Raw genomic sequence first — 27,667 nt, 5'->3', positions numbered from 1 at the left:
AAGGAGAAAGTTACGGTTAGTTATTTGTCAGGTGCCAGAATCCACCATATCACACATGCACTCAAGTCTCTCAACAACAGGTACTGTTATGACTCTGTCATAGCCCATGTTGGCATGAACGACTTGAGACGTACCTCCCTGGACTATATGAAGACAGACATGAATGAGCTCCCTGAATATGTGTCCCAGAGAGATATGTTCCTAGCCTTAAGTAGCATTCTACTGTCACCCAGAATGATGCCTTAGTACAAACAGAAAATGATAGACTTTAACAATTGGCTTAGTTTCTGGTGTCATTCCAGGAGGGATCCAGTACCGGATAGCCTGGGAAGACATGATCGACAAACCACAATGCTTTGCTAGAGATGGTCTGCATCTGTCCCACTTGGAGTCCAGGCTTCTGGCAAAGGCCCTTGCCTCCCCCATAGTACCTTTTTTAAGAAAAGTCATGAGGTTGATACTACCAACATAAACATTTCAACAAAATGCAAATTTAGGTCATGCTGCTAAATGCTAGGAGTCTAAACATGAAACTACCCTCACTGGCAGCATTCTTAACCCTGGAAGATGTTGACATTTGTGCAGGTACACAAACCTGGTTCAAAGCTGCGGAGAGCACCCCAGCCTTACCAGGTTACTCATCTTATCATACATTCAGACCATTAACTGCAGGCAGCAAAGCCAAAGGAGGTGGAGTTTCAACATATATTAAAGACACACATACCTCCAGGCTGGTCAAACAGAATGACACACAGGAGACACTCCAGGTGTAGTTAACCATTGACAAGACCCCTGTTCAAATTATAGCTAGCTACAGGCCCCCAAATTTGACTCAAGACACCCACTCTACCTATCTGGACCTCTTCAAATCTATTAAGATTCAACCCTTTACCCTGATCCTGGGTGACTTTAATTACCCAACCACAGACTGGAAAAACTACTCATGCCAGAACACAAATGCCCAGTGATTCCTCGATTTTATCAATGCAAATGCCTTGGAATAGCTAGTCAATATCCTCACAAGAGGTGATGATATCTTGGACTTGGTATTAACCAACATAAGTAACCACTGCAGCTCCCCCTACAGTATCATCCTCCCTGATAAGATCCAACCATAAAGAAGTCACTTTCGAAGTCACCATCTCCCTGCCCCCCCCCCGTCTACCTACTGTCAAACAAAAAAGCTTCTCCAAAGCTGATTACAACCTCCTGAGGGATGGTATAAACAGCTTCACAGTCCCCTCCCCCACTGTAGAAACTGGCACCAATGTCCAAATCTACACCAAAGTATTATACAAGCATTTAGATAGATGGATGGAATCATGAATACCTGGCAGGACAAAATCATCCTCTGCAAGGAAGAGTAAACCTGTCTGCAATAAATAAACTATATAACAAAGGGAAAAAATTGCTGTCCAGAACCAAGAAGGTGCAGGTGCCCAATTGGAAGCAATCTCTCCTTAGCCTGAACAAGCAAATAAGAGCACTAGTGAAATCCTCTAATGCAAGCTTTGAGTCCAAACTGGCCACATCTACTAGAGACAATCATAAGACCTTCTTCACATATGTCCACAATCTCAAAGGAAGCACCCATATCTGTTCAGAACAGGACACCATATACACAAATGCTGTAGATATAGCCAATCTACTGGCTGACAGATTCAGTGAAAACGTCTCCCCTCTGTCTCCCCATCAGTAAATCAGGACATTCCCAGGACATGCCCCCCACACTTTATCTCTAGGGAACAAGGCATCACTGCCTTCTCAAAAGCAAGAAATACAGCCTCCATGGGTCCCGATAAGATCCCAGGCTGCATTCTACATGACGTCAGGCATGAACTTGCAGCACCATTAGGCACCCTATTCAACCAAAGCCTGAGTACAGTCTTTGTCCCAGCCGAGTGGAGGACAGCCACTGTCATCCCTTTATGCAAATGAGGAGCGTCCACCAATCCAGGAAATTATAGACCCATCAGCCTAACTAGCCTGATCTGCAAGGCCATGGAATGGATTATCATGGACCTTATTAACAGGGACATTGGCAACCTCCAAACACTCGACCTCACACAGTTTGGCTTAGGGAAAGGTGGTACACACAGCCTACCTATACCTCGCAAAGACCTTTGACATCATTCCCCATTCCGATATTATAGACAAGCTCACCAGCCTAAACATAAACCCCTACATCACAAGATGGGTTACCAACTGGCTCACTGACAGAACCCACATGGTAAGAGTTGCAGGAGCTAGGTCTGACTCTAAACCGGTTACAAGTGGTGTTCCCCAAGGCTCAGTCCTAGGACCTCTCCTGTTCGGCATATACTTCTCAGAGGTACAGGAAAGCACAGGAGGACTATGGCTGACCAAGTTTGCAGACGACTGCAAGCTACGGGCTATAATTGACTCTCCGGCTGACACAGACATCCTCCAAATGGGTCTCACTGAGATGGAAACCTAGTGTCAAAATCATGGCCTCAAGCTAAATGCCAAAAAGTACATAGTCATCCCCTTTGAAAAAAACAAAATACCCACAAACTACCACATAGGTGGTAGTCCCTAAATACGGAAGACATAATAAGGGATCTGGGGACCCAAGTAGATAGTAAACTCTCCTTTGATAATCACATTGCTAAAGTGGTTAGAAAATCCTTGTACATGGCACACCTTATCACAAAAGGGTCCACATCCAGATCAAAAGAGGTCATTGTGCCCCTCTACTCATCACTCATCAGACCCATCATAGAGTACAACACCCCATTTGGGATGTATCTTACAAGACACCTGCAACAGCTGGAAAGACCACAGAAGTACCTCACCAAAAGGATCACTGGCCTCAAATAGATGCCCCATGCAGCTCGACTGAAGAAACTCCAGCTATACTCCGTTGCATACCGCCTACTCAGAGGTGATCTCTGCCTGACATACAATGCCAGGTCCAACCCTAAACTGATGGATATGCTCCACCTAAAGAAAAGCTTATCCCCTAGAGCCACACACTCTAGGGATCTAAACATCACCACAACAAGAAATAGCACGTGCTGGAGGGATATATTCCTGTCACAGAGACTTCCCATGCTTTGGAACAAGATTCCAATCTACATTAGGCAGAGCTCCTAGCTAACACTCTTCAAGAGAAACCTTGACGAGTGGATGGGAAACAGAAAGTTTACCTCGGAGATCACTTCAGTGGCTCTGCTGGACAGAGGCACAGGGCACTAATCTAAGGGGGTGGCGAAAGCCAACACATTCTGGTTAGGCTAATAAATGCCTTTGGGCAGATAGCCTAGTACCTACCTATGAACCTATGGTAAGGGGAGGTCATGTCTCTTAAATCCTGACGAATTCTTTGAGACAGCCACCAAAGCCATGGACGAGGGGAAGACTGTCCACACCATCTACCTTGACCTGGTCAAAGCCTTCAACACTATTTCCCACTCGGGGATAATAGATAAACTCTCTCAACTAAAATTCAACTCATATATGTTACCAGATGGTTAGCAAACTGGCTCACTGATAGAACCCACCTATTCAAAATAGGAGAAGCCACCTCAAGCAGTAGACCCATAACGAGAGGCATACCCCAGGGATCGGTCTTGGGGCCTCTGTTATTCAGGATATACTTCTCTGAGGTGCAGGGTAAAACCAGTGGGCTATAGCTGACCAAGTTTGCAAATGACTCCAAGCTGGGCGCAGTCATCAATTCCCCAAGTGATGTGGATGTCCTTCAACAGGGTCTCACCCAAACAAACGACTGGTGCCAGAAACATGGCCTCAAGCTGAATGCTAAAAAATGCATCATCATCCCCTTTGGGGAGAGTGACATCCCCACATACTACCACATTAAAAACAACGTCCTACATACACAATCAGTAGTGAGGGATTTGGGCAACCACGTTGATAGCAACCTGACTTTTGACCGCCATATTGCTTCCATTGTACAGAAAGGTCTCTACATGGCTGACCTCATAAGTAAGGGTATCTCATTCATGGATAAAGAGGTCATAACATCCCTGTATTCTTCACCTATAAGGCCAACTATTGAGCACAATGCCCCCCTTCAGCATTTAACTCGCAGCGGGAAAGATCACAGAGGTTCCCCACCAGGAGAATCCAGGACTTCAAACATCCACCTTACACAGGCTAAAAGCTCTGTCCCTCTACTCAATTTCATACAGACTCCTCAGAGGTGACCTCTGTCTGGCATACAAAGCAATCTCAGACCCCACCTTGATGGGACTGCTGCATATCCGCAAGTCAAGTTCCACTCGAGCAACCCATACGCATGACCTCAAGCTGGTCTGTGATATCAATAGGACTTGTTGGAGGGACAGATGTGTGTCCCAGAGACTCCTCCATCTGTGGAATAGACTCCCTCTCCACATCAAGCAGAGTACCTTATTATCCTTTTTTAAATGCAACCTGGATAACTGCATTGGAAACAGAAAATACACCCCTGGGATTCTACCTGTGTCCTTGCTGGACAGGGGCTTTGGGTGCTGACTTGTCTAAATATGGGCTAAACTCTTGCTAGGCTTATAGAGGCTTCAAGGCCAATAGCCTAGTAACCTCCTATGATCCTACAAGGCAGTCATCTAGGCATTTGTGACTATCATTTGTCTTGTAAAAAAGCAATTACTGGAGCCAGGCACTTTGAAAACATCCAGCATGCAGTAGACAACCCAAAAAGCAAGAAGACTACCATTCTTTACCTCCAAAGCCCCACAAAGTCCAGTGGGAGACACAGGGGCAGAAGGCTCTGCAAGGACAGTATTTTGAACATTTGATTATCATAGACCAATTCTTCCACTCATGCGACTGAAGTAACAGAGTCCTTCTGTAGAGAAAGCTCCCTTCATCTTTTACTTAAAGAGTAGCTATGACACTGTGCTTTCTTCAGAGGCTGGCTGTCTGGATTTTATGAAATCCACAGAATCATGAACCAACTTGAAGGGATTTTATGAGAGGTTTGGATGGGGATGAGAGATCAACTCAGCCATGTCTGAGGCAAGACTGACATCTGTTTACGCTTAGGGGGTCTTGCCTCTATGCTAGAATGTCTGAGCTGCCTTGGAGGCCTCAATGTAGGTGGATCCCAGAAACCTTTAACTTGTTTTCTTCGATTTCCTCCTTTGCAAACAGCATGGGAATGTCAACCTGACCTGCACTGACTACAATGCAGGCATCAGACCTTATGGACCACAGGGATGCCTCAGGACTGACCAAAGGCACTGGCGTTTCAGCAAGTGTGCTAATGGACAGGAGTGTATTGGCCTTCTCAAAGGTCAGACTAGAAGCTTCAGTAAAATCAGATGCCAGATCTGGGTGCTGCAAAAGCTCCAGAGCAACATCAATATTGAAGTTTTGGGGGTGGGAACTGTTGGACTTTGGTGAAGTGTAATGAGCCTTCCAGCTTCTTTTCTCTTTTAGGTGTTTCTCAAAAGACAATGACGTCTTTTGAGGGAAGTCAGAGGAAATAGCCATAGGATGACTAGGTGGACTGGGATCGGACATGTGTCCTCTTCAGTGATAAGGATTCCTGAAAATATACTGCCAGGTGCTTCTTGGTCCTTTGGTTAAAGAACACTTTGGACAACGGGGCACAATGTACTCTGGGGCCAAGCTATCAGAATTTTAAATGTGTGTGTGGCACCTGTTTCCTGTACCCAAGACAATTATTAATTTTAACAAAAGATGTTGATAGATATCACCATACAAAATTGCAATAGCAAGATCAAGAAGGTTAAGGATTTTTCCCCAAAAGGGTACTTGCCTAGAAACTCTGGATGGAAGAGAACTGACAAACTGTCAACATAACTGGCGACTCCAGTTCATGCAAACTGTGACAAGGAAGACTGGGGATTGTAGTATAGGGATATCAGCCAGTACTGATGTCCATATGGGAGGGGAAAGGTGAAGACTTCTGGAAGTCTGTCAGCTGTTGGGCTATCCTGAATCCCAAGAGTCAGTACTGCAACACCGAATTACAAATGACATTGCAAAGTTAAAATTTTCAGTAAGCAGCTATCACCGACATATCCCCCTGTGTGATGTGTTTTTGAGATCCTGGCACATCTTGGCTATTCTATTATAGCCTAGTATCATAGACATATCACAAACAATACTACAAAAGTTAACAGGGTTTCCTAGGGCACCCTAGAATGTCTTCAATGAGATTTTGCTGCAGAAACATAATCATATTTTCTTGTTACAGTCACTATTTAAAGAGCTTAAATCATACCAACAGGGCAAACTGTGACAACATGCAGTTGTAAGAAGGTATTCAGGGTTGATTTCATATAAGCAATAAGGAACACATTTTGTGCCTACATAGATGTAGTACATATACTAACTAAACAAAGTACACAGTTTTAAGATTAAAATGCAGCGCAGATCACGGTGTTTTATACATGCAAGCTTATACAAGTTATAGGTGCTACCTGATAAATTTGCCTAGCATACGCTCTCCTTAAAAGAGCCTTTCCTGACACACACACACACACACACACACACAAATTCATATCAGAGTAAATAAAATTCCCCGTGAATAAAATGAAATCCTGTCAATGAATAGGGTTCATTACCATCACTTCATTTAATACAGAAAATTTTATGCTGAGTTCCCGTAATACCAAACCTAGGTATGTTTCCACTTGCTATGTGAATATAGTTTGTTTTGTGCTTAGCTTCATGAATTTGCTGTCATGGTATTGGTAGTGGTTAGATGTTTGATGCTTTATGAGCCTGATCTGTAATTGGGGACAGTACTCCAGTAATACTAATGGTAGCTTTGCATTTATGGTTATGCTTACATAAGGCTGCTGCACTGCTGCTGCTGTTCGAATTTTGTCCACAGGACTTGTTTGTCTAGTAGGGAGATCTGCCTTTTTGCACCTGACATTTTGATTCAGTTTTTCAAGATGCAGGGTAACTGTAGAAGCCTGAGTATAGTGTAAGCCTCAACAAAATATTGCAAACAGGGTACAGAACAAGAATACCCTTCAGGGTACTTGCCCTTTCCTCACAGCCAAGTGACCACAGAGTTAGCAACTTAGTTAAGCCACTGCATTTTGCAATCATTCCAACAGCTTGTAGAAAGACCTTTGTTTTTGTTATACTGATAGACTGTAACCAATTTTCTACATGTGCATAAGCCAGCTCAGGAGCATACAGGAATAAAGCCCTGACTCGACAAAGATGACCTGGATTCTGAGAATTGGAGCAGCTGACCAGGGACGGATAGAAGTGACAAGGCAGGACCTGTTTGATTCGCTGGATAGAAGGTTGAGGGGTGCGTGCCTCAAGTGTGAACTTCATCTAGACTTTCTGGTGGAAACTGGGGATCAACATAAGTGTGTTGCCTTCAAGAGGTGAGCAGGGCTATGCATACGCCCACTGTTATCTCTTTGTGATGCAGTGGGCATGCACAAAGAAATGTTAGTGTTGAAGCAGGAAACCCTTGACCTTCTGTGGATGACAACATTCCTTCCATCATTCAAACCCGACCCCCATCCTAGATGAATAAATAGGCCTCAGAATGTCGCCTCTGGGGAATGAATGGCTCAACAGGATGGATGGGAAGGATGCTCAACAGTCACTGGGAATCAGGAGTAAAAAGAAACCAAAATAAAGTTATTTTTCATAAGCACAGAGACTGAATATCTTAGAACATCCTAAACTTGCTTATTAGGGAATGCACCATTAGTGGATCAATGCATTGTGATGCACCTTTTATAAGCACAGAGACTAAATGTCTTGGAATATCCTACACATGCTTATTAGGGAATGCACCATTAGTGGATCAATGCATTGTTATCCATCTTTTATAAGCACAGGGACTAAATGTCTTGGAACATGCAACACTTGCTTATTAGGGAGTGCACCATTAGTGGATCAATGTATTGTTATCCACCTTTTATAAGCACAGGGACTAAATGTCTTGGAATATCCTACACGTGCTTATTAGGGAATGTATCATTAGTGGATTAATGCATTGTGACCCACTGTTAATCTCTATCTGTACGCTCTTTCTGTCCCTTTAAAAATATTATCTCTATGCTATTCTATATACCCAGATATTTGAGATAGTTTTTTTTTTACTCTACTGTGCTGGGACAGAGCTTGCTCCTATAGCTAACCTCACATTACAGTGAGCATCTCCTTCCAGGCTTTGAGTAATACATTTCCTCCCTCATGGGTCTTGGCTCACCTGAAGAATGTAGTAATTCCAATCTTCCACCTCTGAAGTCTCCTCTGTTAGCTTCCTAATACCGTTTCCTCACTACTTAAATGTAACCCTCCTCTCTTCTACATTTCCCTAATCCCCCTCACAACTTTCAGTTGAGCTCTCTTCGTTTGACCTTATTCATGGATATCTAAAGTGTCCCATACTGTTCTCAAGAGTTCTTGCCAGATAGAGACTTGTCCATCCTCAGCTTACAGAAGCAATGACCTTTATTACACAAAGTGTCACTGCAGTGGATGTCCCACATAATGAAGGTTTATATAAGCATCAGTCATATCATGTAAACCAACAGGCCCCAAAACATACATGGTGTACCTATCTACAGAATGATAACAAAGCTTTTTAATATGATGAGCATTTCAGAACACAACTGGACTGTCCACTTTACAACCCACTCAAGACAGAACATATCTATGACAAATGGAGTCTGTCATTTGGCCTGAATACATTAAAAAAATGTGTCAATCAGTACCAAGGCATACACTTCTAAAATCCAGACAACCCAGGTTCAATTACTGGTTTGGGCACTGGAAGAGCTGACAGACAGGAGTGATGAGGAAATACCTACTCACCTGTTTGGGGAGAGGGGGTATGGTGAAGTGTTGGCGACATAGGCTGAGACATGAAACCCCTCTGGTAATATAACAGCCATGACAAGGTGTACATGCCCCTCTTAGGTGGGGCTCTCATAAGAAATGCTTCATCACATAAGTGGGGGCATTTTGCTCAAGAGGTGTTGTATGCTCACCTTGAGATGTAGCTCAGCATGTATGATGGGAGGAAGAGCTTAAGGGAAATGCCTCCTGCAGAGTATCTGATGCTGCCATCCGGACTCCTTGATCTCCTCTTCTCAATCTCCTCTTACCCAAATTCTAAAATTAAGCATACCCATCTGCAGATGGGGCCGGTGGGCCTCTGGGTCTGGGTTGGATAAATCAGACAAAGGAATTCAGGTATCACAGAAGAGCACCAACTAGCAATTGATAGTCTAGCTCTCATGGAACCCCACTCAAGAAAAAAATAAATAAAATTCATGTGTCATTATGTTTTCAAGATCCAGTGTGGTGAGACATTTATTTTTTCCAAGGGATTTTACTCATCTCCCATGAACCCCTGATAAAGCAAGGTTTGAAAAAACGATCTTTACAAAGTTGCACTTGTACACTGAGTGAGTGTAGTGTCGGCATGTATATCTATCCTGAATTATACAATGTCACACCTATTCTACTAGACTGTTCATTAACATGAGGTGCAATCCTGCACTGCAAAACCATTTCATAAAACTAGTCACTTATGTAGTTTATGTCATTACTATATTGCCAGGGCTGCATACAGGCACAACTTGATGCAACTACCATGTACATATGTCAAACCTCTCAACTTCTTAGTGTAAGAAATATGGACAAAGCCTGACAAAATGGGGGACAAGGGCCCAAAATAGGGACATATTTTAAATATTGCTCTTATAAACGTAGAAAGCTGCTAGAATAACAGGGTTTGTTTTAACGCATCTATTCTGAAAGATATGAAGTTTGAAACTCAAATATATGTCATTATTTACTGACTTCAATACTCAAATCATACCAGTGATTTGCTAGAAAACCACAGATTTTATGAAGAGGAGACTGAAAATATGAGCCAAAAATCTGGACATTCCATGAAAATCTGGACAGTTGAGAGATACGAGTACATGCAACTCTGGCATTAATGTTAGCATTAGGTAACAGGCAGCATGTGGGTGAGTAGAAGCAATCATTACCAAGTGAGATAATATGGCCTTTTAGCAGCGGTGTGCATCTTAGAGTTCTTTGGATTCTTTGATCTGTGAGCTGATCTTTATGTATAAAGTAGATGTCAGTTATGCCATAGGTCAATCCACATAGTCTGTTGCTGGCTCTTGGTTTGTGGATCATACAGAGCTGTCTTATATATCAAAGGAGTAACTGCACATTTGCTTGGCTGATAAACTTTGCTATTATGACAGTAATGGAAGGTATTATCTGACACTGTACTCAGATGACACCTTGTCTCTGAATCACAGACCATCATCGGTGCTCTTGTAGAAGGTATAAACCTTTTGCAGTCCATGTAAAGATAACTACAGCCTTTGATTTTTTAACGTTGGACTTGCTGCTTTTTTTTTTTTTTAATTTTTCAGCAACAAAAGTATCTTTTATATTCTAATTCTCCAACTTTGGTAGCATAACACTAAGTGGATCTTGGTGAATGAGGAATATACACTTTTTTTTTTTTTATATGTAGTATACTTCAATGACATCCTTACATATGCTTCAGATATTCCTTGCACCAACAGTCATACTACAACTTCTTTGTGATCTACATATTGACAGTCTTTATGATGTTTGACCTAAGAAAGTCAGACCAGGTTTTTGGTGGCAACCAGTGCACACTGATTTTAATTCCAATCTCACACAAGCCTTAGCACAGCATTTATGTTTTCACTCATATAGCTTCAGATTTCTATAGATAAGGGCCAATAGGGACTCATTCTTACAAGCCACTGAAGAGCTGTTTCACTGTCACGAGTCCCAAACAAGATTGAACTAAAACCCCGGTATGGCTAGATGGTAGTCCTCACAGTACATTTAACCACTCAGATCTCAACTTTAGTAACACATACTTTCTTTCTTTATTAAGATTAAATGCAGTTTTGCCACAACTTAAAATAAAGATAAGCCAAAGTGTAAATTGTGCAGGCAGTGTGACTATTTATTTGCAATTGCTGCTAACTGCTAAAACTGTATCAAGAAACTGGTCATACATTCATGACACTGGAAAAGAAGCTTTACATACAGTGATGACACATCCATACTTATGCATACAAAGACTTCTCATCTTTGTCAGCTTACCTAGTCAGCTTCTCAAACACACAAGAACCTTGATCTCTTGTGTTGGATGCCCAAGGACTGTGCTTAAATAAGAATTTCTGAGAGTCAAAAAGTTGAATCGTACTACTGGGTGTCAGCAAATTCAGCCAAGACGAACACTGCTGAATTCAAATAGTATTACCCGTTCCAGTGCTACTGCAATCAGGGAATTTCAGAGACTGAAGGACAATGCAACCTCTCCAGAAAAAAAGTGATTTTTGTGTGTGTTAGATGAAACTGTTGTTTTGACGAACACACTGCTGTAAGACAACTACCTTTTTTATAACAGCACAATTGGTGCATGTTTGATAAAGTAACGTCTTAACCAAAACGAGCTGAAAATTGTCTTGCAGCATGCAACTACTTTATAAGAAACTAAAAATAAGGATGAAACAGGTTCATAGGTGCATTAGGCTAAATGATCTGAATGGACATAGCCAATAACCAGAGGTCAGAATAAAATTGTGCACCTTGTGTCTATATAAAGAAGACTTCAAGCATTATGCCAAATGGTCTGCATGTGGTGTGCTATGCCCCCCACTTTAATATTCTCACTCCGAGATCGCACTACAGTGGGGAAAAGGGCATATACACTGTCAGTACTATTTTCGGTGATTTGGACCCCATGTCAGATATTTTTGGCAAAATGTCATAGACCCACCTTGCTCCTGTAGTTCAAGGGTTAACATACTGGTCTCATAAACTAGGAGTCATGAATTCAAATCTCATCAAGGCCTCAGCTTGTACTTCAGGGGAAGGGGGTTGTCATAATGGCTGAGGTGTTATCACAGACTCAAGACACAGGGTTTGATTCTCACCTTTGGTCACAGCCTGGATATTAGCCACAGCCTGGATATTAGCTGGGCATGTGATAATCTGCATACTAATTGCCTAGTATGTACCTATGAACTTATCTACACCTTGGAGCTAGATGACCAGTTTCTTATCATTTATTTTGCTAGAAATCATCTGACTTCTAATACAAATAACTATTTTTACAGTACTAGTTGGATCTTTATCATATTTACTATTTTACTGGTTGACACACATACATATTCCTTTAACATCAATGGAAATTATGGAACAAAATGTGAAACATCCTCAGAATGCAAACATTCATGGAAGGAAATTCAGAGCTTTGCCCTTTTGACAACAAAGGGCAAAAATTATACAGCCTAAATTACCAATTATCTGTCCTCCATGTGCACCAGTAATAATTGTTATTGAAGTATTAGAACAGTGGTAGCCAAGGGATGTCGATTTTTTCCATTTAACCTTTTTTTCTTCTCTTGGGCTGAAAGCTAATCAGCGCAAGGGTCACAGATGCACCACAGATTTCCATAAAAGCTGTAATGTCTAATTGCTGAAAGCATAGTCTGAAAATTTCTCATAAGCCTTTTAACAGGGAGCAAGTGCTAATTAAGACGCCAACCTCCCCCCAGTTTAGAGCACTCTGCATTAATAAACTGCTCCACCCCACTCTGAAATCTATTCCCTGGTACATAAAGGCAGGTTCACAATGCAAATTAGTTTGTATATTTGCTTACAAGGTAAATTTCCAAACAAGCCTGTTACAGTTTGCTAGAGGAACTATATATCTTAACTAAACCAGTCTCAGTTAATGGAAAACCTATTTTTTTCCTTTAAGTTTACTTTTGGGAGTTAATCAACTTTTATGTGTATCCATGGAACAGGGATTATAGACGGCAGTAGCCTGCGTAATTCTGGCAAAGATGAAAAACTACGGCAAGTGTACAACTGCAATATGCCTACACATGACGGACACTAGCTTATGCTATGTTTTCCTTCACTGCATACAAATAAAACAAGTCTGAATTTTCTGTAACTGAACAACTATTATCAGACATGACAGGAAATAACAACAATACAATTCCTGAATATAAGGAATTACTTTCGAAAATTATGAACACAGTTTGGCAATTACAAATAAAAATCCAGCAAATGCTTTGTTCAAACATTTCCTTCACTGTAGTGGGTTTAAAAAGTTTGAATTTTGTGTAACTTAGCAACTAAAACCTGAAAAGAGAAGAGATGGCTGCAATACAATTCTTCAGTGTAAGGAATTAAAACAGAAGTCTCCTGAAATTAATGGGCATCTTAAATACAAATGAGACTTAAAAAGAATAAATACAAATGCCTTAGATAATTTTGTGTACGTGACAAGACTGATTTATGGAAGTATATTTTGAACAAATAACTTTTAGAAAGTGTAACGTCAGTTTGTTAAAAGTCATGTGATTGCTCTTACTTGTATTGATTTGAGCTCACTTGTATTTTGTAATTATTCTGATGAAGTTTTAGTTCACAAAAGATGAAAGCACTCAATTACGTCCAATTTATTTTTGGTGTGTGTGTTTTTTATTTTATTTTATGCTTTAGTAAGTTTGATATGGATGGTTTACACTTCTTAGATTATTCATAGAAATAGAACACTCTGAATGTGGGTACAACCAAATACGGGTAACTGCATAATTTCTTGAGACTTCCTGTAATTAAGACTAAAACAAGCAAGATAGCAGCACTTCAGGCAAACAAAGAGTATTCACTAAAACCACAGAAGCTGGCTGGAGAGGTAACACTTTAATAGCAAAATAAAATAAAAAATACGTGACAAAAGCTGAGTGCTTTCGCACTAGTAAGCAGTGCGTCTTCATATCTGAAATTCATCAGACCAAGTAGGTATATATACACATTAAGTAACCAATCAATGTTTTAACAATCATCTTAATTTAAGCACAAGCTTTAAAGGCACAAAGTAATTTACCCCTTTTTCCTTATGTGCACAAAGTCTGAGAATCCATTTCATCTGTAACCTCTCTGTCTGAATTTTAACATCTCCCCCTCTATCTGTGACAAGTAACTTCTGAATAACCATGAATTTAAAAATGTGTCCTGCCCCTTCCTTAACAACATGCTTTGCTAAAGCATTCTTCATATATTTTGCCTATTAATATTATAAAGGTGTTTCCTGATTTGGTCTCCAAAACATCTGTTAGTTTTTCCTACACAGTAACAAGTACAGGTTTGACAGACAGCAAGATATACTAACTTTTGTGTGCTACAATTAGCAAATAAGTTAAACTCAAAAACCCTATGGGAAATTGGATGCACAAATGAACTATCGGTACTAACATATCTACAAACATTGCATCAGTTACAGGGAAAAGTCCCTTTCTTCTTACTTATTCTGTTACTCAAATCACACTTTATATTTAACGGTTAATAGCAGAGACGTTTCTTAAGTGAAGGGTTATTCTTGGACATAAAACACGGTTGAGTATCAAGCACATTCCTGCACTTATTGTCAGACATCAGAATACCCCAGTACTTTTTTTTAACTATTTCACACACTGGAGCTTAATCACTGGAATAAGTCAAACACATCCATTGTCAGATTCCATATTGTTGGTGTCAAAAATGGTCTGGCTCTATCTTGTCTGCAAGCAACCACATCACTTTGCATCTGTAAAATATCAGAATCACAGCATCCTCTCTGTCTAAGACATCAAAAGCCTCAAACATTTCACTGTCTTTAGTATGAAGTTGGGCGTTCCTAATGAACTGACCCTTCATAGCATTAACTTTAACCCTCTTGGGGTGCATATTTTTTGCATGTAACTTATTAACCTTGCATGATTTTTTTTTATAAATGTTCATATTAAAACCATTGTCACAGATAGAGATGGAAACATCCAGAAAATCCATAGTCATTCAAACAATTATGAGTAAACCTAAGAAAATCAGTTGTTAAATGTAAATAGATAAAAAACTGATCTAGCTGTTCAGTAGAGTCAACCCAAATAAAAAACACGTTATCAACAAAATGTCCATAATATAATATAAAATGGCAAAAAAAGTTGCAGTCATTAAAAACATACAGCTTCTCCCATTGTGTTAGTATTAAATTAGTGTAGCTGTTGGCATAGCTGGTGCCCATAGCTATGTCTACATTCTGAATATAATAATCACCTGAAAAATAAAATACATTATTACATAAAACATCTAATAAGGAATATATTAATTTTACCTTCTGCGTAGAATATGCAGAATGCTCATTTAAAAAGCATCTAATATATTCAGTGCCCATTACATTTGGAATTACTGTAAAAAGAGAAACAATATCCATAGTGACCGATAAAAAGTCACCATGAGAAGTATTAACAGAGCACTCATCTAGTCTTTTGCAAAAGTGTTTGGCATCCTTCAAAACCATCTCTACAATACTTACCAAGGGACCTAGTTGTTTTTCAATATAAATCGAGAGGGGCTCTGTGACCCAACCTCTCCCAGACACAACTGGTCGCATAGGTGGTTTACAGAGGTTTTTATGCACTTTAGGGAGACCATAAATAGATGGGATAAGAGGATGTCCTACTCTAAAGAAGTCAAATAGCTCTTTACTTAGAACATGACCAATAAACAAGTCATGAACAAAACTGCCTACTCTACAAATCAACTTATTAATATCAAACTTGGCACATTTAATATATATCAAGGAATCATTTAACATATTTGATATATAGTCCCTAATGTTCATAACAGTTCCCCCCCTTTGTCTGCAAGACGTATGTATACATCTTTTCGTGTGATTAAACCACAAAGTGTTTCATATTGTACTTTATTCAAGTTAAATTATGCATGCAAACATCTCTTGTAAAAGTAGTCATAAATATCATCCTCACATAGCTTGCTAAAGGCTTCAAGTAGCAGGGGCTTCACTGGTATAAATGCACTAGGTTTTCTCAAAGAACAAGCTGCAACAGTATGTCCTCCAAACATTAATTTCAAAGAGATATTATGAACAAACCTCCTAAAATAAAGTAGAACATCAACTAAGCTTGATTTCCGAGTAGGAACAAACAAAAGTCTAAGATTCAAAACTTCACATTCTAACTCATTTAGTAAAGCCGATGAAATATTAACAATCAAACCTTTTGTATTTTCTAGAAAAAAACGCAGACTTGTCACACACCTTGTGTAACATTTGTAAAATTAGAAGGAAAACCACAAGTAATGGTGAAGCACTGTGTCACAAAAAGAAATACTTTAATCCACTGGCTTAGCACTTTCAGCCCCAAAATTAAGCCTTCATCAGAACAAACTTAAAAAACTGTTCCATTTTTATAGTATTATCAGTACACATCAAACCAATCAGATCTCAGTTTTCTTAAAACTTAATATAAAAAATATGTGTGTGTATAAAATACATCCTAAATAATGCATTCATTTTTAACAAGCATATAAACTATTCACGTTTATTATACATCCTAAATAATGCACTCATTTTTAACAAGCATATAAACTATTTACATTTATTATAATAGGCTTTTCTTTTCAACACGGCTTTATAGTTTACGCCATTGTTAAGCCCTGCTGCCTTGCATGCATCCAAATGAACCTGCCATTTGAACTCTCTAAAATCTAGTTCCCATCTCTGTCTCCATTGAAATCCACTGGAACATGATCTATAACTGTGAAAAGAAACTGTCATTGTTACCCACACAGTTTAAAGTGTGCTTATAAAGAGCATTGTCCAAATTTCTCTTTCTAATGGCATAATAATGTTCATACATCCTGTTTTTAAGTTGCTTATTGGTCTTCCCAATATAAAACGAAAAACAGGTGGAGCATTTTGCCATGTACACCACAAAGGTAGATTTACAATTGAAAATGTCTGGAACATGCCACACCTTGTTCTGGGTTACAATATCAAATTCTGGTCCCTTCGAAATCTATTTACAAAAATTGCAGCTTTTGCATTTAAAAGTACCTGTGTTACTTTGGGGATTTTTTTCTTGGTCTACTTTCTAACATTTCTTTGAAATTCCTTGCTCTTGTGTTAACAAAAATGGGGGCTTCTCCTACTACCATCTGAAGATCCCTGTTAGAAACTAATATTCTCAGGTTGTTGGACACTACATTTTTGATTTCTTTACTGTCTATGGTAAAGGTTAACAACACTGACATAACCCAATCCTTCTTGTCCTGTGTGTTTCCTCTGAACCCCTCCTTTTTGTTTGTACTAATAATGTCATGTACAATTTTGGAAGAGTACCCTCTGTTTTTAAATCTAAAATGCAGTTCTTGCACTAACAGATCTAACTGTGCTTCATCACTTGTAAGTCTCTTAAGTCTTATTAACTGCCCCTTTATAATGTATTTCACATAAGTGGGATGCACATTAGAATAACCCAAAAGACCATTACTTGCTACATTTTTATAACTGATGCTGGACCCAAAAAATGTTTACCTTTCTCTTTAATAACCTCTAAATCTAAAAAAAAAAAAAAAAAAAAAAAAAAAAAAAAAACAAATCTTAAAATTGTCCCAGCTACCAGTAAAATGCAAAAAGGAGGTGCTGCTGTTCATTTCTTCAATAAACAGCAAGAGCTCAGTTGGTATTCTGCTCCAAATAAAAAAACAAATCATCAATAAAACGATGGTAACTCACAATTTTGTGTCTACTGGTAAACTTGGACATAATGTTGTTTTCTCAGTAAGCCAAAACTAAGTTTGCATAATTGGGAGCCATTCTGGCACCCATCGCCACACCCTTGAATTGGAAGAAATATTCACAAACATGAAGTAATTGTATGAAAGAATGTTGTCCATGCATTCCAACATGAACCTACACTCTTCTAATTCATATTCTCCACTGTTAATTAACAAATTCCCAACCTACTCTACACCCAAATAATGGGGAATGCAGGTGTATAAAGATGCCACATCAACTGTCACCAACAAATCACCAGCTTCAACCTTAATTTTCTTGACTTTGCTTAAAAAATCAAAAGAATCCCTAATAAAGGATTCTGTCTTCTGCACTATCTCAAGCAGAGTTCTGTCTATAAACTTAGAACATGGCTCTAACTTCGATGCCAGTGAGGAAACTATAGGCCTGTAAGGGGGACAATGACCATCCTTGCATATCTTTGGAATTCCAAAGAGATGCCCTATCTTGGGTTTGTCTACTACAAAAAAAACTCATACATATTCTTGGAAATTAAACCTTTTGCCAAGCTTCAAAAAGCCAAGGAAACAATTCTTTAGTAAGCTTTTAGGACATCACCTTTGGAAACCTTTTATATGCAGTTTCACCTGCTAATAAAAACTGCTTCATATAATCATCACAATTCACTATGACCATTGAACCCCTTTTGTCTGCACACATAACCCTGATAGAAATATCCTTAATAGAGTTGAAAATCATTTGTTCTTCTGCAGTCATATTATACATTTTTTTTTACTTCTTTTGTTTAACAAATCCCTAATTTCTGCTTCACAAAAATCCTCAAAAGCTTTTAATGCAGGGTGCAGGGGCGGGTTAAATGTGCTAGGTGTAACAAAACACCTTTTTGTTTACCTTCTTGATTTCCCATTAACAACTTTAAATTCAGTTTTCTGGTGTATGCTTTTGTATTTTCTGTTGTACTGCTGGGACAAGCTCTAACTGACCTGAAATTTGTTGTCTCTTTCAACCTTGTCCGTTCCTGCTTTTGGAATGACCTTTCACTTCCTGCTTTAACAAGTTCACTGGTTCGGGCAACTGCAGCTTTAAAAAAGGCTATACCATAGTAGATTGTACTTTACTGGAGGCATCCATAACTCCAGTAGCAGTATAGGTTCATAGGTAGGTACTAGGCTATCTGCCCAATGGGCATTTATAAGCCTAGCCAGAGTGTGTCAGCTTTCGCCGTCCCATTGATTAATTAACTGAGCCTCTGTCAAGAAGAGCCAATGAAGTGATCCCAAGGGTGTATTTTCTGTTAACCATCCATTCGTCAAGGTTTCTCTTGAAGAGTTTTAGTGAGGGGCTCTACCTAATGTAGTTAGGAATTTTGTTCCAAAGCATGGGGAGTCTCCGTGACAGGAATCTATCCCTCCAGCATGTTCTATTTATTGTTGTGGCGAGGTTTAGCTCACTAGAGCGAGTGGCTCGCAGTGACGTGGATTTCTTTAGGTGGAGCATGTCCATCAATTCTGAGTTGGACGTGGCTTTGTAAGTCAGGCAGAGATCACCTCTGAATAAGCGATATGCCAATGAGTACAGCCGGAGTTTTTCCAGTCGGGCTGCATAGGGCATATGTTTGAGGCCAGTAATCCTCTTGGTGAGGTACTTTTGTGGTCTTTCCAGCTAATGGAAGTGTCTTGTGAGGTACATCCCAAATGGGGCATTGTACTCTATGATGGGTCTGACGAGTAGAGGGGCACAATAACCTCTTATTTCTAGATGCAAACCCTTCAGTAATTAGATGGGCTACATAGAAGGATTTCCTAACTACTTTGGCAATATGATTGTCAAAGGAGAGATTACTATCTACCTGGGTCCCCAGATCTCTTATTACCTCTTCTGTATTAAGGGGGCTGCCACCTATGTGGTAATTCATGGGTGTTTTGTTTTTCCCATATGGGATGACTATGCATTTTTTGGCATTTAGCTTGAGACCATGACTTTGACAACAGGTGTCCGTCTCAGTAAGGCCCTTCTGGAGACTATCCGTGTCAGCTGGAGAGTCAATTATGGCTCCCAGTTTGCAGTCATCAGCGAACTTGGTTAGCCATAGTCCTCCTGTGTTTGCCTGTACTTCTGAGAAGTATATGCCGAACAGAAGGGGTCCCAGGACTGAGCCTTGTGGGACACCACTTGCGACTGGTTTAGAGTCGGACCTGGAGCCCGCTATTCTTGCCATGTGAGTTCTGTCTGTAAGCCAGTTGGCAACCCATCTCATGACATAGGGGTTTATGTTCAGGCTGGTTAGTTTTTCTATAATTCCCAAGTGGGGAATGGTGTCAAAAGCCTTGGCGAGGTCAAGGTAGGCTGTGTGAACCGCCTTCCCCTCATCTACGGTCAAAGTGACTGGTCTCGAAGAAGTCAACCAGGTTTAGTAGGCATGATCTGCCCTTAGCAAAGCCAAACTGGGTCAGATAAAGTGTTTAGAGGTTCCCAATGTCTTTGTTAATGAGTTCCATGATGATGTGCTCCATAGCCTTGCAGACCAGACTAGTCAGGCTTATGGGGTGATAGTTACCAGGGTCAGTTGTGGCCCTTCCTTTGTGGAGTGGAATAACCGTTGCTGTGTGCCATTCTATGGGCACATAGCCTGTGGAGAGGCTGAGGTCGAACAGTGTGTTTAGGCGGGGGGTTAGTTCGTTCTGTAGCAAGTGCAAGACACAGCCTGGGACACCATCTGGCCCCATTGACTCTGTACTTTTGGCTTTTGAAAGGGCTGTTTTCACCTGTGCGTCTGATTTCTGGGACACTACACTTTTCCGGTATTGTTGTGGGTCCTTCTGGGGGTGAGAGGGTGGTGAAGTTTGCATTGAATCTAGCTGCCAGGATGTTGGCAATATCAGTAGGTTCAGTATATTTTGAGCTATTTTGCACTAGCTCAGAGCATATCTGCGAGTTGCCACTTAGATTCTTGACATAGCTAATGAAGGCTTTGTGGTTTTCTTTCAAATCCTTGGCTATTTTTCTTTCGAAGTTAGCCTTGGATGATTTTATGAGGGACCTTAGTTTCTTACTGATACTGATCAGGGATGTCTTTCTTTCTTGGGATTTGCATTTTTTCTGAACTAGTTTCCTCCTTCTATTGTATAGCCTGTTTATGGCAGGGGTCCACCAGACTGGTTTCCTTCTCTTACGGGAGCGAGTCTTGGTTTTGCTAGGGATGGCACAATCCATGCATCTTTGTAGGTGCTCATAGGGAGCTTTTGTAAAAGTTCCTACATCTTGGACACTGTTATCTTTTAGCATGGGGGCTGTGAAACTTACCACCTCTGTCTTAAGTAAGGTGAAGTTTGCTAAAGAAAAGTTTTTCACTGTGGTTTCCTTGGCTGGGGGTGGTGGTGTGGACATCCAGAGTGATTAGTTTATGGTCTGATCTAACCAGTGACAGGTTGACCTCCAGTGCGGAACATCTGTTGCCCATGTTGGTGATGACCAGGTCCAATATGTTTTCACCTCTGGTAGGGAAGTTTACCAGCTGATCCAGGGCATTTGAGTTGATAAATTCCAGGAAGCGCTGGACCTGGGAGTTTGTACTTGAGTAGTTTTCCCAGTTAACGGTAGGGTAATTGAAGTCTCCCAATATCAGGGTGTTCGGTAGGACCTTCAAGTTTTCCAATGTCTCCAGAAAGGTGTAGTGGTGGTCCTGGGTCATGGAGGGTGATCTGTAGCAGGCCACAATTTGCATTGCAGATCTGCCTGATGTTAGTTGCACATGGATGATCTCAGAGGTATCATGCTGCGCCACTAACCTGGAGGTGTAGGTATTCTTGCTGAATATGGATACACCCCCCCCCCCCCGCTTGTGTTTTGGTCCATGTTCTGTGGCCGAAATGTGACACAGTTCTCTGTGCTGAAATATCGGCACTAGCCCACCTATTAGCCTCAGGAGTAGGAGGGTCCAAATGCCTCTCATCAGATCTCAAAGGCTGCAAGTTCTCTGTTAGCTGTATAAGCCTAGTGGAGTCAGAGACACACTTCTCATTATCATGCAACGAGGTGGTTGGTCTATTAGAAATGGCCTTGTCATTAGACTCATTCATGTTGTTCTCTCTGTTCCACCCATTTTCAGTAACTCTCAGGCAGAAAAAAATCCTACCCTCTTTAAAGTCTAAAATGTCTCTGCAGTTTCTGCTTCTTAACTTCAGTCAAGGGTTTATCATAAGTACAAACATCAGAGAACAGGTCATTCAATTTCCATACATATTCAGTAGCATTAAACAATTCATTAGCATATTCCAAATCACAGACTATTTCAGTCCGCAGAGCGTCTTCAGTGGGTCTAAAAAATCTTACTAACAGCTTCATATACTTACAGCTGGTCACTAAATTCAAAACCTGCCATTCCTTCAGTTAGAGGCCTTGATGTATTTTAGCTCCAGTAAGGTGACTGAAGAGGTATGGAGAGAAAAATTAGTGGGGGTGACTTTTGTACATGGTGTGAAAGGGGGATGTATGGTAAGGAGGCAAGTGAGGTGGTGAAAGCAGGAGAGGAGGAGGGGAAGTAGTAGAAGTGTGAGACAGTAAGCTTGAGTAGCATGATGATGCTGTAGGTGTGTAAGGTGTAGTGGAGGTAAGAAGAATTGGTGGATATGTGTAGGTATAATTAGTTTATAAAGGTAGGACTAGTGAGAAGAGTAGTATGTGGGAAGGGGGTTGGAGAGGTGTGGGCGGGGCAGTTTGTATAGTGTGGGAAATATGAAGAGAGAATGAAGGAGTGGGTGGGGAGAAGTTAGTGTAGTAAGGGAATATGATTGGGTGGTTTACAGTGGGAGTGGTTGTGTGGCTATAAGGGTATAGGTGCTAGGGGCGGGTAAGACTTGGGGGCAGGGCAGGGGAGCAGAGTGAGCCCAAAGGGCAAACGGAGCAGGCTGAGCTGAGGAGGAGTGAAGTTACATTAAGAAATACACTATGTGGGAGCTTTTAATCTTACAAAAAGCAAATGTTGTTAAGCAAGCCCTTTTAAGGATAGGTAGAGCTAAGGGAATTGGGACTGAACTAAATTTTTGTTTTGGAATAGTTTTAATCTTAGACTCTGGAGCTCACCTGTTTGCATACAGAGGGAATAAGGCTTGTATAAAATTAGTAAAGTATGTTGCTACCTAGTGGCCGACTTGATTACAGCTCTCCAAGTTGGAAGCTGAATGCTGCTCAACACAGCTGTGCTCACCTCACAATGATAGTCACACCGTAAGAGAAAATTCTTAGAGCCTTAAAAAAACAGTTCAATGATATCCATTCAAAATTATGTTGGTTGCTTGCAGACTAGATAGAGCCAGACCATTTTTTGACACCAACAATATGGAAACTGACAATTATATAGTCAGCTCTGAGAATGGACTCAGGATGTGCTTGACTTATTCCAGTGATGTAGCTCCAGTGTGTGAAATAGGTAAATAAAAAACACTGGGTATTCTGATGTCTGACAATAAATGCAGGAATGTGCTTGACACTCCACCGCGTTTTGTGTTCAAGAATGCCCTTTCACTTGAGAAACTGCTCTGCTATAAACCTTTAAATATAAAGGATGATTTGAGTAACAGAATAAGTAAGAAGAAAGGGACTTATCCCTGTAATGGATGTAATGTTTGTAGATATATTAGCACTGATGGTTTATTTGTGCATCCAATTTCCCATAGGGTTTTTGAGTTTAACTTATTTGCAAACTGTAGCACACAGAATTTAGTATATCTTGCTATTTGTCAAACCTGTAGTTGTTACTATGTGGGAAAAACTAACAGATGCCTTAAGAGACCAAATCAGGCAACACCTTTATAATATTAATAGGCGAGACATGAAGAATGCTTTAGCAAAGCATGTTGTTAAGGAAGGGGCAGGACACAGTTTTAAATTCATGGTTATTGATAAGTTACTTGACACAGACAGAAGGGGAGATGTTAAAGTTCAGACACAAAGGTTAGAGAGAAAATGGATTCTCAGACTTGCTGCAGATAAGGAAAAAGGTTAAATGACTGTGTGTCTTTAAAATATGTGCTTAAATTAAGATTGCTAAAACATTGATTGGTTACTTAATGTGTATATATGCCTACTTGATCTGATGAATTCTAGTGCTGAAGAAGCACTGTTTACTAGTGCGAAAGTGCTCATCTTTCATTACATATTTTGTATTTTATTTTACTTTTGAAGTGTTACCTCTTCAGCCAGTTTCTGTGGTTTTAGTGAATACTTCCTGTAATTATACAAATGAAAACAGTGTTGACTTGTTTTCATGAACAGGTGTTTAAACATTGTTATTCAAGAGCTGAGTGCAGAGGTCCTACTCTTACCACACTACCAGAATTGGGGACATCTTACAATGCTAGAGGAATTTCATCTCCTCGAATTGCTCGATTAGCAATTTAAAAGTGCACAAAAGTTTTAGTTCCATGAAACCAATAAAACTGTATTTTAGAAGGCAGTTTACTCAGTTTTGGTGTATTACATGGCAAGAAATGTGTTGTGACATCTAAAATTAGTGCAATTATAACTAAAATTTTGAAAGAATTAGCAGAAGTGCACAGCTAGTGGAGTAAAGGAAGATGCTTTTGTTTGAGACAGTCCAGATATGAAAATGTTTGGTGTGTCCCAGAAGCCTTCATTGAAGATCATGTTACTGGAGCTAAAACACATCAGGGTCTCTAACTTTCAGATTTTGTGAAAAGAATGACTGGAAAAGTGAACCAGGATACTGAATGAGTTTATGAATAAGCCAACACCATCCTTTCCTTAAAACTCAAGAGTGAGATGATACAGCACCAGCTATAATTGAACAACTTGATCCCGATGGCAGAGAAGGGTCTGAGAAAGAGCTCGTCAGTTACAAGAGTTCCAGAAAGAGTAGAAATACTGCATCATGTTAAGTTTTTGTAAGTTAAAATGGCAACTTGAAATATTTTTCAGCAGACTATTTATTTTAGATAGTGAAAGCTTACCGACTTCCTTCACTGATATCAAATATGGAAACTTGATGTCTTGAAATTGTGGTTCAGTATGAGAAGTGCATACTCTTAACAGCTGGGAAGGCCAGGAAAATATATATATATACTGATGGTAGAAAAGTTTCACTCAATCATGATTTTTCTGGAAAAAATTCAACGAGTGTGACTTTTTATGCTATAAAGGAGTATTGTCAATAGACTTAAATGAGGAGGAACATGTTATTTCAAATAAATGATTATCACAGGATTCTGACACAACATGCTACCTGATTTAAAAGTTTGGGAGTGGCTGGGAAGAAGTATCTTACAGTAACAGTACAGACAATCGTGTCTGTGAGATGGTTATGAAGGTTTATTTTTGGACAGATGGCATAGATTACTACTTGACATTCCTTTTTCAAAGAAGTTTATAGAAATTTTTATAGAATGTGATACCATATTACTTGCAACAATGCTTAATTATGTGCATGATTACAAACTTCTTCCACATCTGATGATACTTAAAATGCAAGGGATAAATACCTTTTTTATATTTGCAATGTTTTTAAACATGACAGAAGTAATGGTTTTCTTTCCATTCATGCTAAATATACTTGTAAATATTCATGATACTCAGGTCGATTATTTTTGTTGGGAAGATACTAGACTGTCCGTGCAAGATGGGTGAGCTCTATGTTCAAGCACTGCTATTTAAAAGAAGGTTTTTATAGTATACTATTAGAGTGGTAAAACAATGTTTTCTTTAATAAATTTATTGAAGCATTACACTTCAAAATATGCCATCACTACAACTACATTAACAGAAAAGAAAACAAACCATAGTAACATTCCCCTCATTTTTTCATGCAGTATATATATATATATATATATATATATATATATATATATATATATATATATATATATATATATATTCAACAATTTTCACTCCAACATTGCATACATTGCTCAATTCATATCTTCTTTTAAAAGTAATTCCTCTTCCTGAATATTATTCTAAATGTATTATTTCCAAACAATTCCATTTCTATGTAATTTGCTCATTCCCTTTTCAAAACATCCTACCTCCAGTTGTTTTATCTTGTGTACAATTTTAAACACTTCAGTTACAGCTAGGTTAGAATTTGATTTCCATTTTTAAGTAACTGCTTTTTGGCAGCCAACAGCATTAAACATAAGGCCTTACTATGTTTAAATGGAGCTCTTAGAATGTGTGTCAGACTGCTAGGTACCCTGCCTTGAGCAGTATTCTGCCATCACCGTAAATTATGCTGCAATACAAACAAAAGATAACTGATTTCCAAAAAGTGGCAGAGATACTGGTGTAATTCAAAGGAAGTACAGTATACATCAGCCTGCGGGGATGTGAACAACCTTCCCCACCTTAAGGCTTTCATATTGTGTGCGTCTTTCGGCTTTTCCCGGTTAGGGGTCGCCACAGCGGAACTCCGGTCCGCTAATGATTGGCAGTAGAGTTTTACATGCTGGCTTGCCGGGCCTAACGCACAACCTTTAACGAAGGAACGCCCATTCACGCATGTCGTCACACAGTAGACGCTTTAACTGAGAATCGAACGGGCAACGTCTAACTGTGAGGCGACAACGCTACCGCAGCACCACCACACACAGTAGACGCTTTAACTGAGAATCGAACGGGCAACGTCTAACTGTGAGGCGACAACGCTACCGCAGCACCACCACCGCAGTAGGTTAAAAACTTGTCAACCCCATAGTGACTTTTTGTAGGCAGTGTCAGTCTTCTAAAGCTTCAACATGACTAATTCAGAATCCGTAATAAATATTAAGGCATTGCTACATCATCTAAGAGCCTTAATAAAAAAAAACACTCCCTTCAAGCAGTCTTTATCTGGAAAACATTATATATGCATCTTCACAGTGATCTGGTTTGAGATCACTGAAAGCACTTCTTCAGTGCAGGGTTTCAAGTCTTATGAAACGTTTAAACCCAACACATAAATCAAAGACACTAATAGTGATGGTGTTTCCATATTCTCAACCACTTCATCTCCAAACTCATTAAGGCAAATTAATGACCTGGACCTCCTCCATATACAACTTACTATTAATAAAACCCATTATTTTAACATAAATATATGACCCCCTCCATGTCCTCCTCGGTCTACATCTCCTACCTAACTATTATGAAGTCTCTACTGCATTAATCCTAACACTATTCTCCAAAAGAGGCTTCAACTATCCCTCCATAAGTTGTGAGACTTATGCATCCTCAAACATGTACATCCTTTGGACTTCACCAATACACACTCCCTGAAACCACTTAGTATGCACTTCAACCAGAGGAAAAAAAAATCCTAGATTTGGTCGTTATGAATATAAGGACACATTTGTTCCCCAAAAATACTTGCCCATAGCCAAATAAAAACACAAGTCCATCCCATTCACCATATAACCGAAGTCTGAAGCATCTTCCAATAACGTGGTATTCAGAGATTAAGCAAAGAGTAATCTTGAGTGATGATCTGACTAAATTCAAAATCCCCTTTTATCTTAAAGAGGTCACTTACATGGAATCCATTATTGCCAAATTCTATTCACATACAATTAGCTGCGTAGAAACATCTATCCCCAAGAAATAAATACAATGCCAAATTCAAAAACCATGCCCTGTGATGGAACTAAAATATAAACTCCAGACTCTGATTAAATCAACCAAAGCCAGATACGACATAAAAACAGCCACCCACATGAAAGCCAACCATGATCCCGTTTTTATTTATGTCAAAAAATCTCACAAACAATGCCCAGCACTGTGCCAAGCTAATAAATGATACCACATACTCAGACACAAAGGATATAGCAATAGTAATTTAGCTCAAACTTCACCTCTTCTCATCTCCTCTTCCCTCCAATATTCTCAGATAACATACCCACACCTGCCCCCTCATACCTCTCAAGAACAAGCTCACTACATCTATGAGGCCAGATAACATGACTTTTTTCATCCCCTACAGATGTTATTCAGTACCACCTCAAAACAGGCTTTGCGCCGGGTGAATGGAAAACAACACAGTATTGTTGTGGAAAATCT

At 39.7% G+C, this 27,667-nt stretch overlaps 1 protein-coding gene across 1 annotated transcript in view; it reads right to left on the bottom strand.

Annotated features, from left to right (window-relative positions):
• XPR1 (xenotropic and polytropic retrovirus receptor 1) overlaps positions 1-27,667 on the bottom strand; it is a 2,667,923-nt gene that overhangs the window by 535,795 nt on the left and 2,104,461 nt on the right. The window contains 1 exon segment of the mRNA XM_044085740.1: positions 10,282-10,298. Coding sequence (XP_043941675.1) covers positions 10,282-10,298 — 17 coding nt within the window.

This window comes from Protopterus annectens, chromosome 10.part0, assembly GCF_019279795.1.
Source record: "Protopterus annectens isolate FY-2018-M chromosome 10.part0, PAN1.0, whole genome shotgun sequence".
In the NCBI taxonomy this organism is placed as follows: domain Eukaryota; kingdom Metazoa; phylum Chordata; order Ceratodontiformes; family Protopteridae; genus Protopterus; species Protopterus annectens.
Note: the sequence above shows the minus strand (reverse complement) of the source record. Positions and strands in the feature narration are given on the sequence as shown.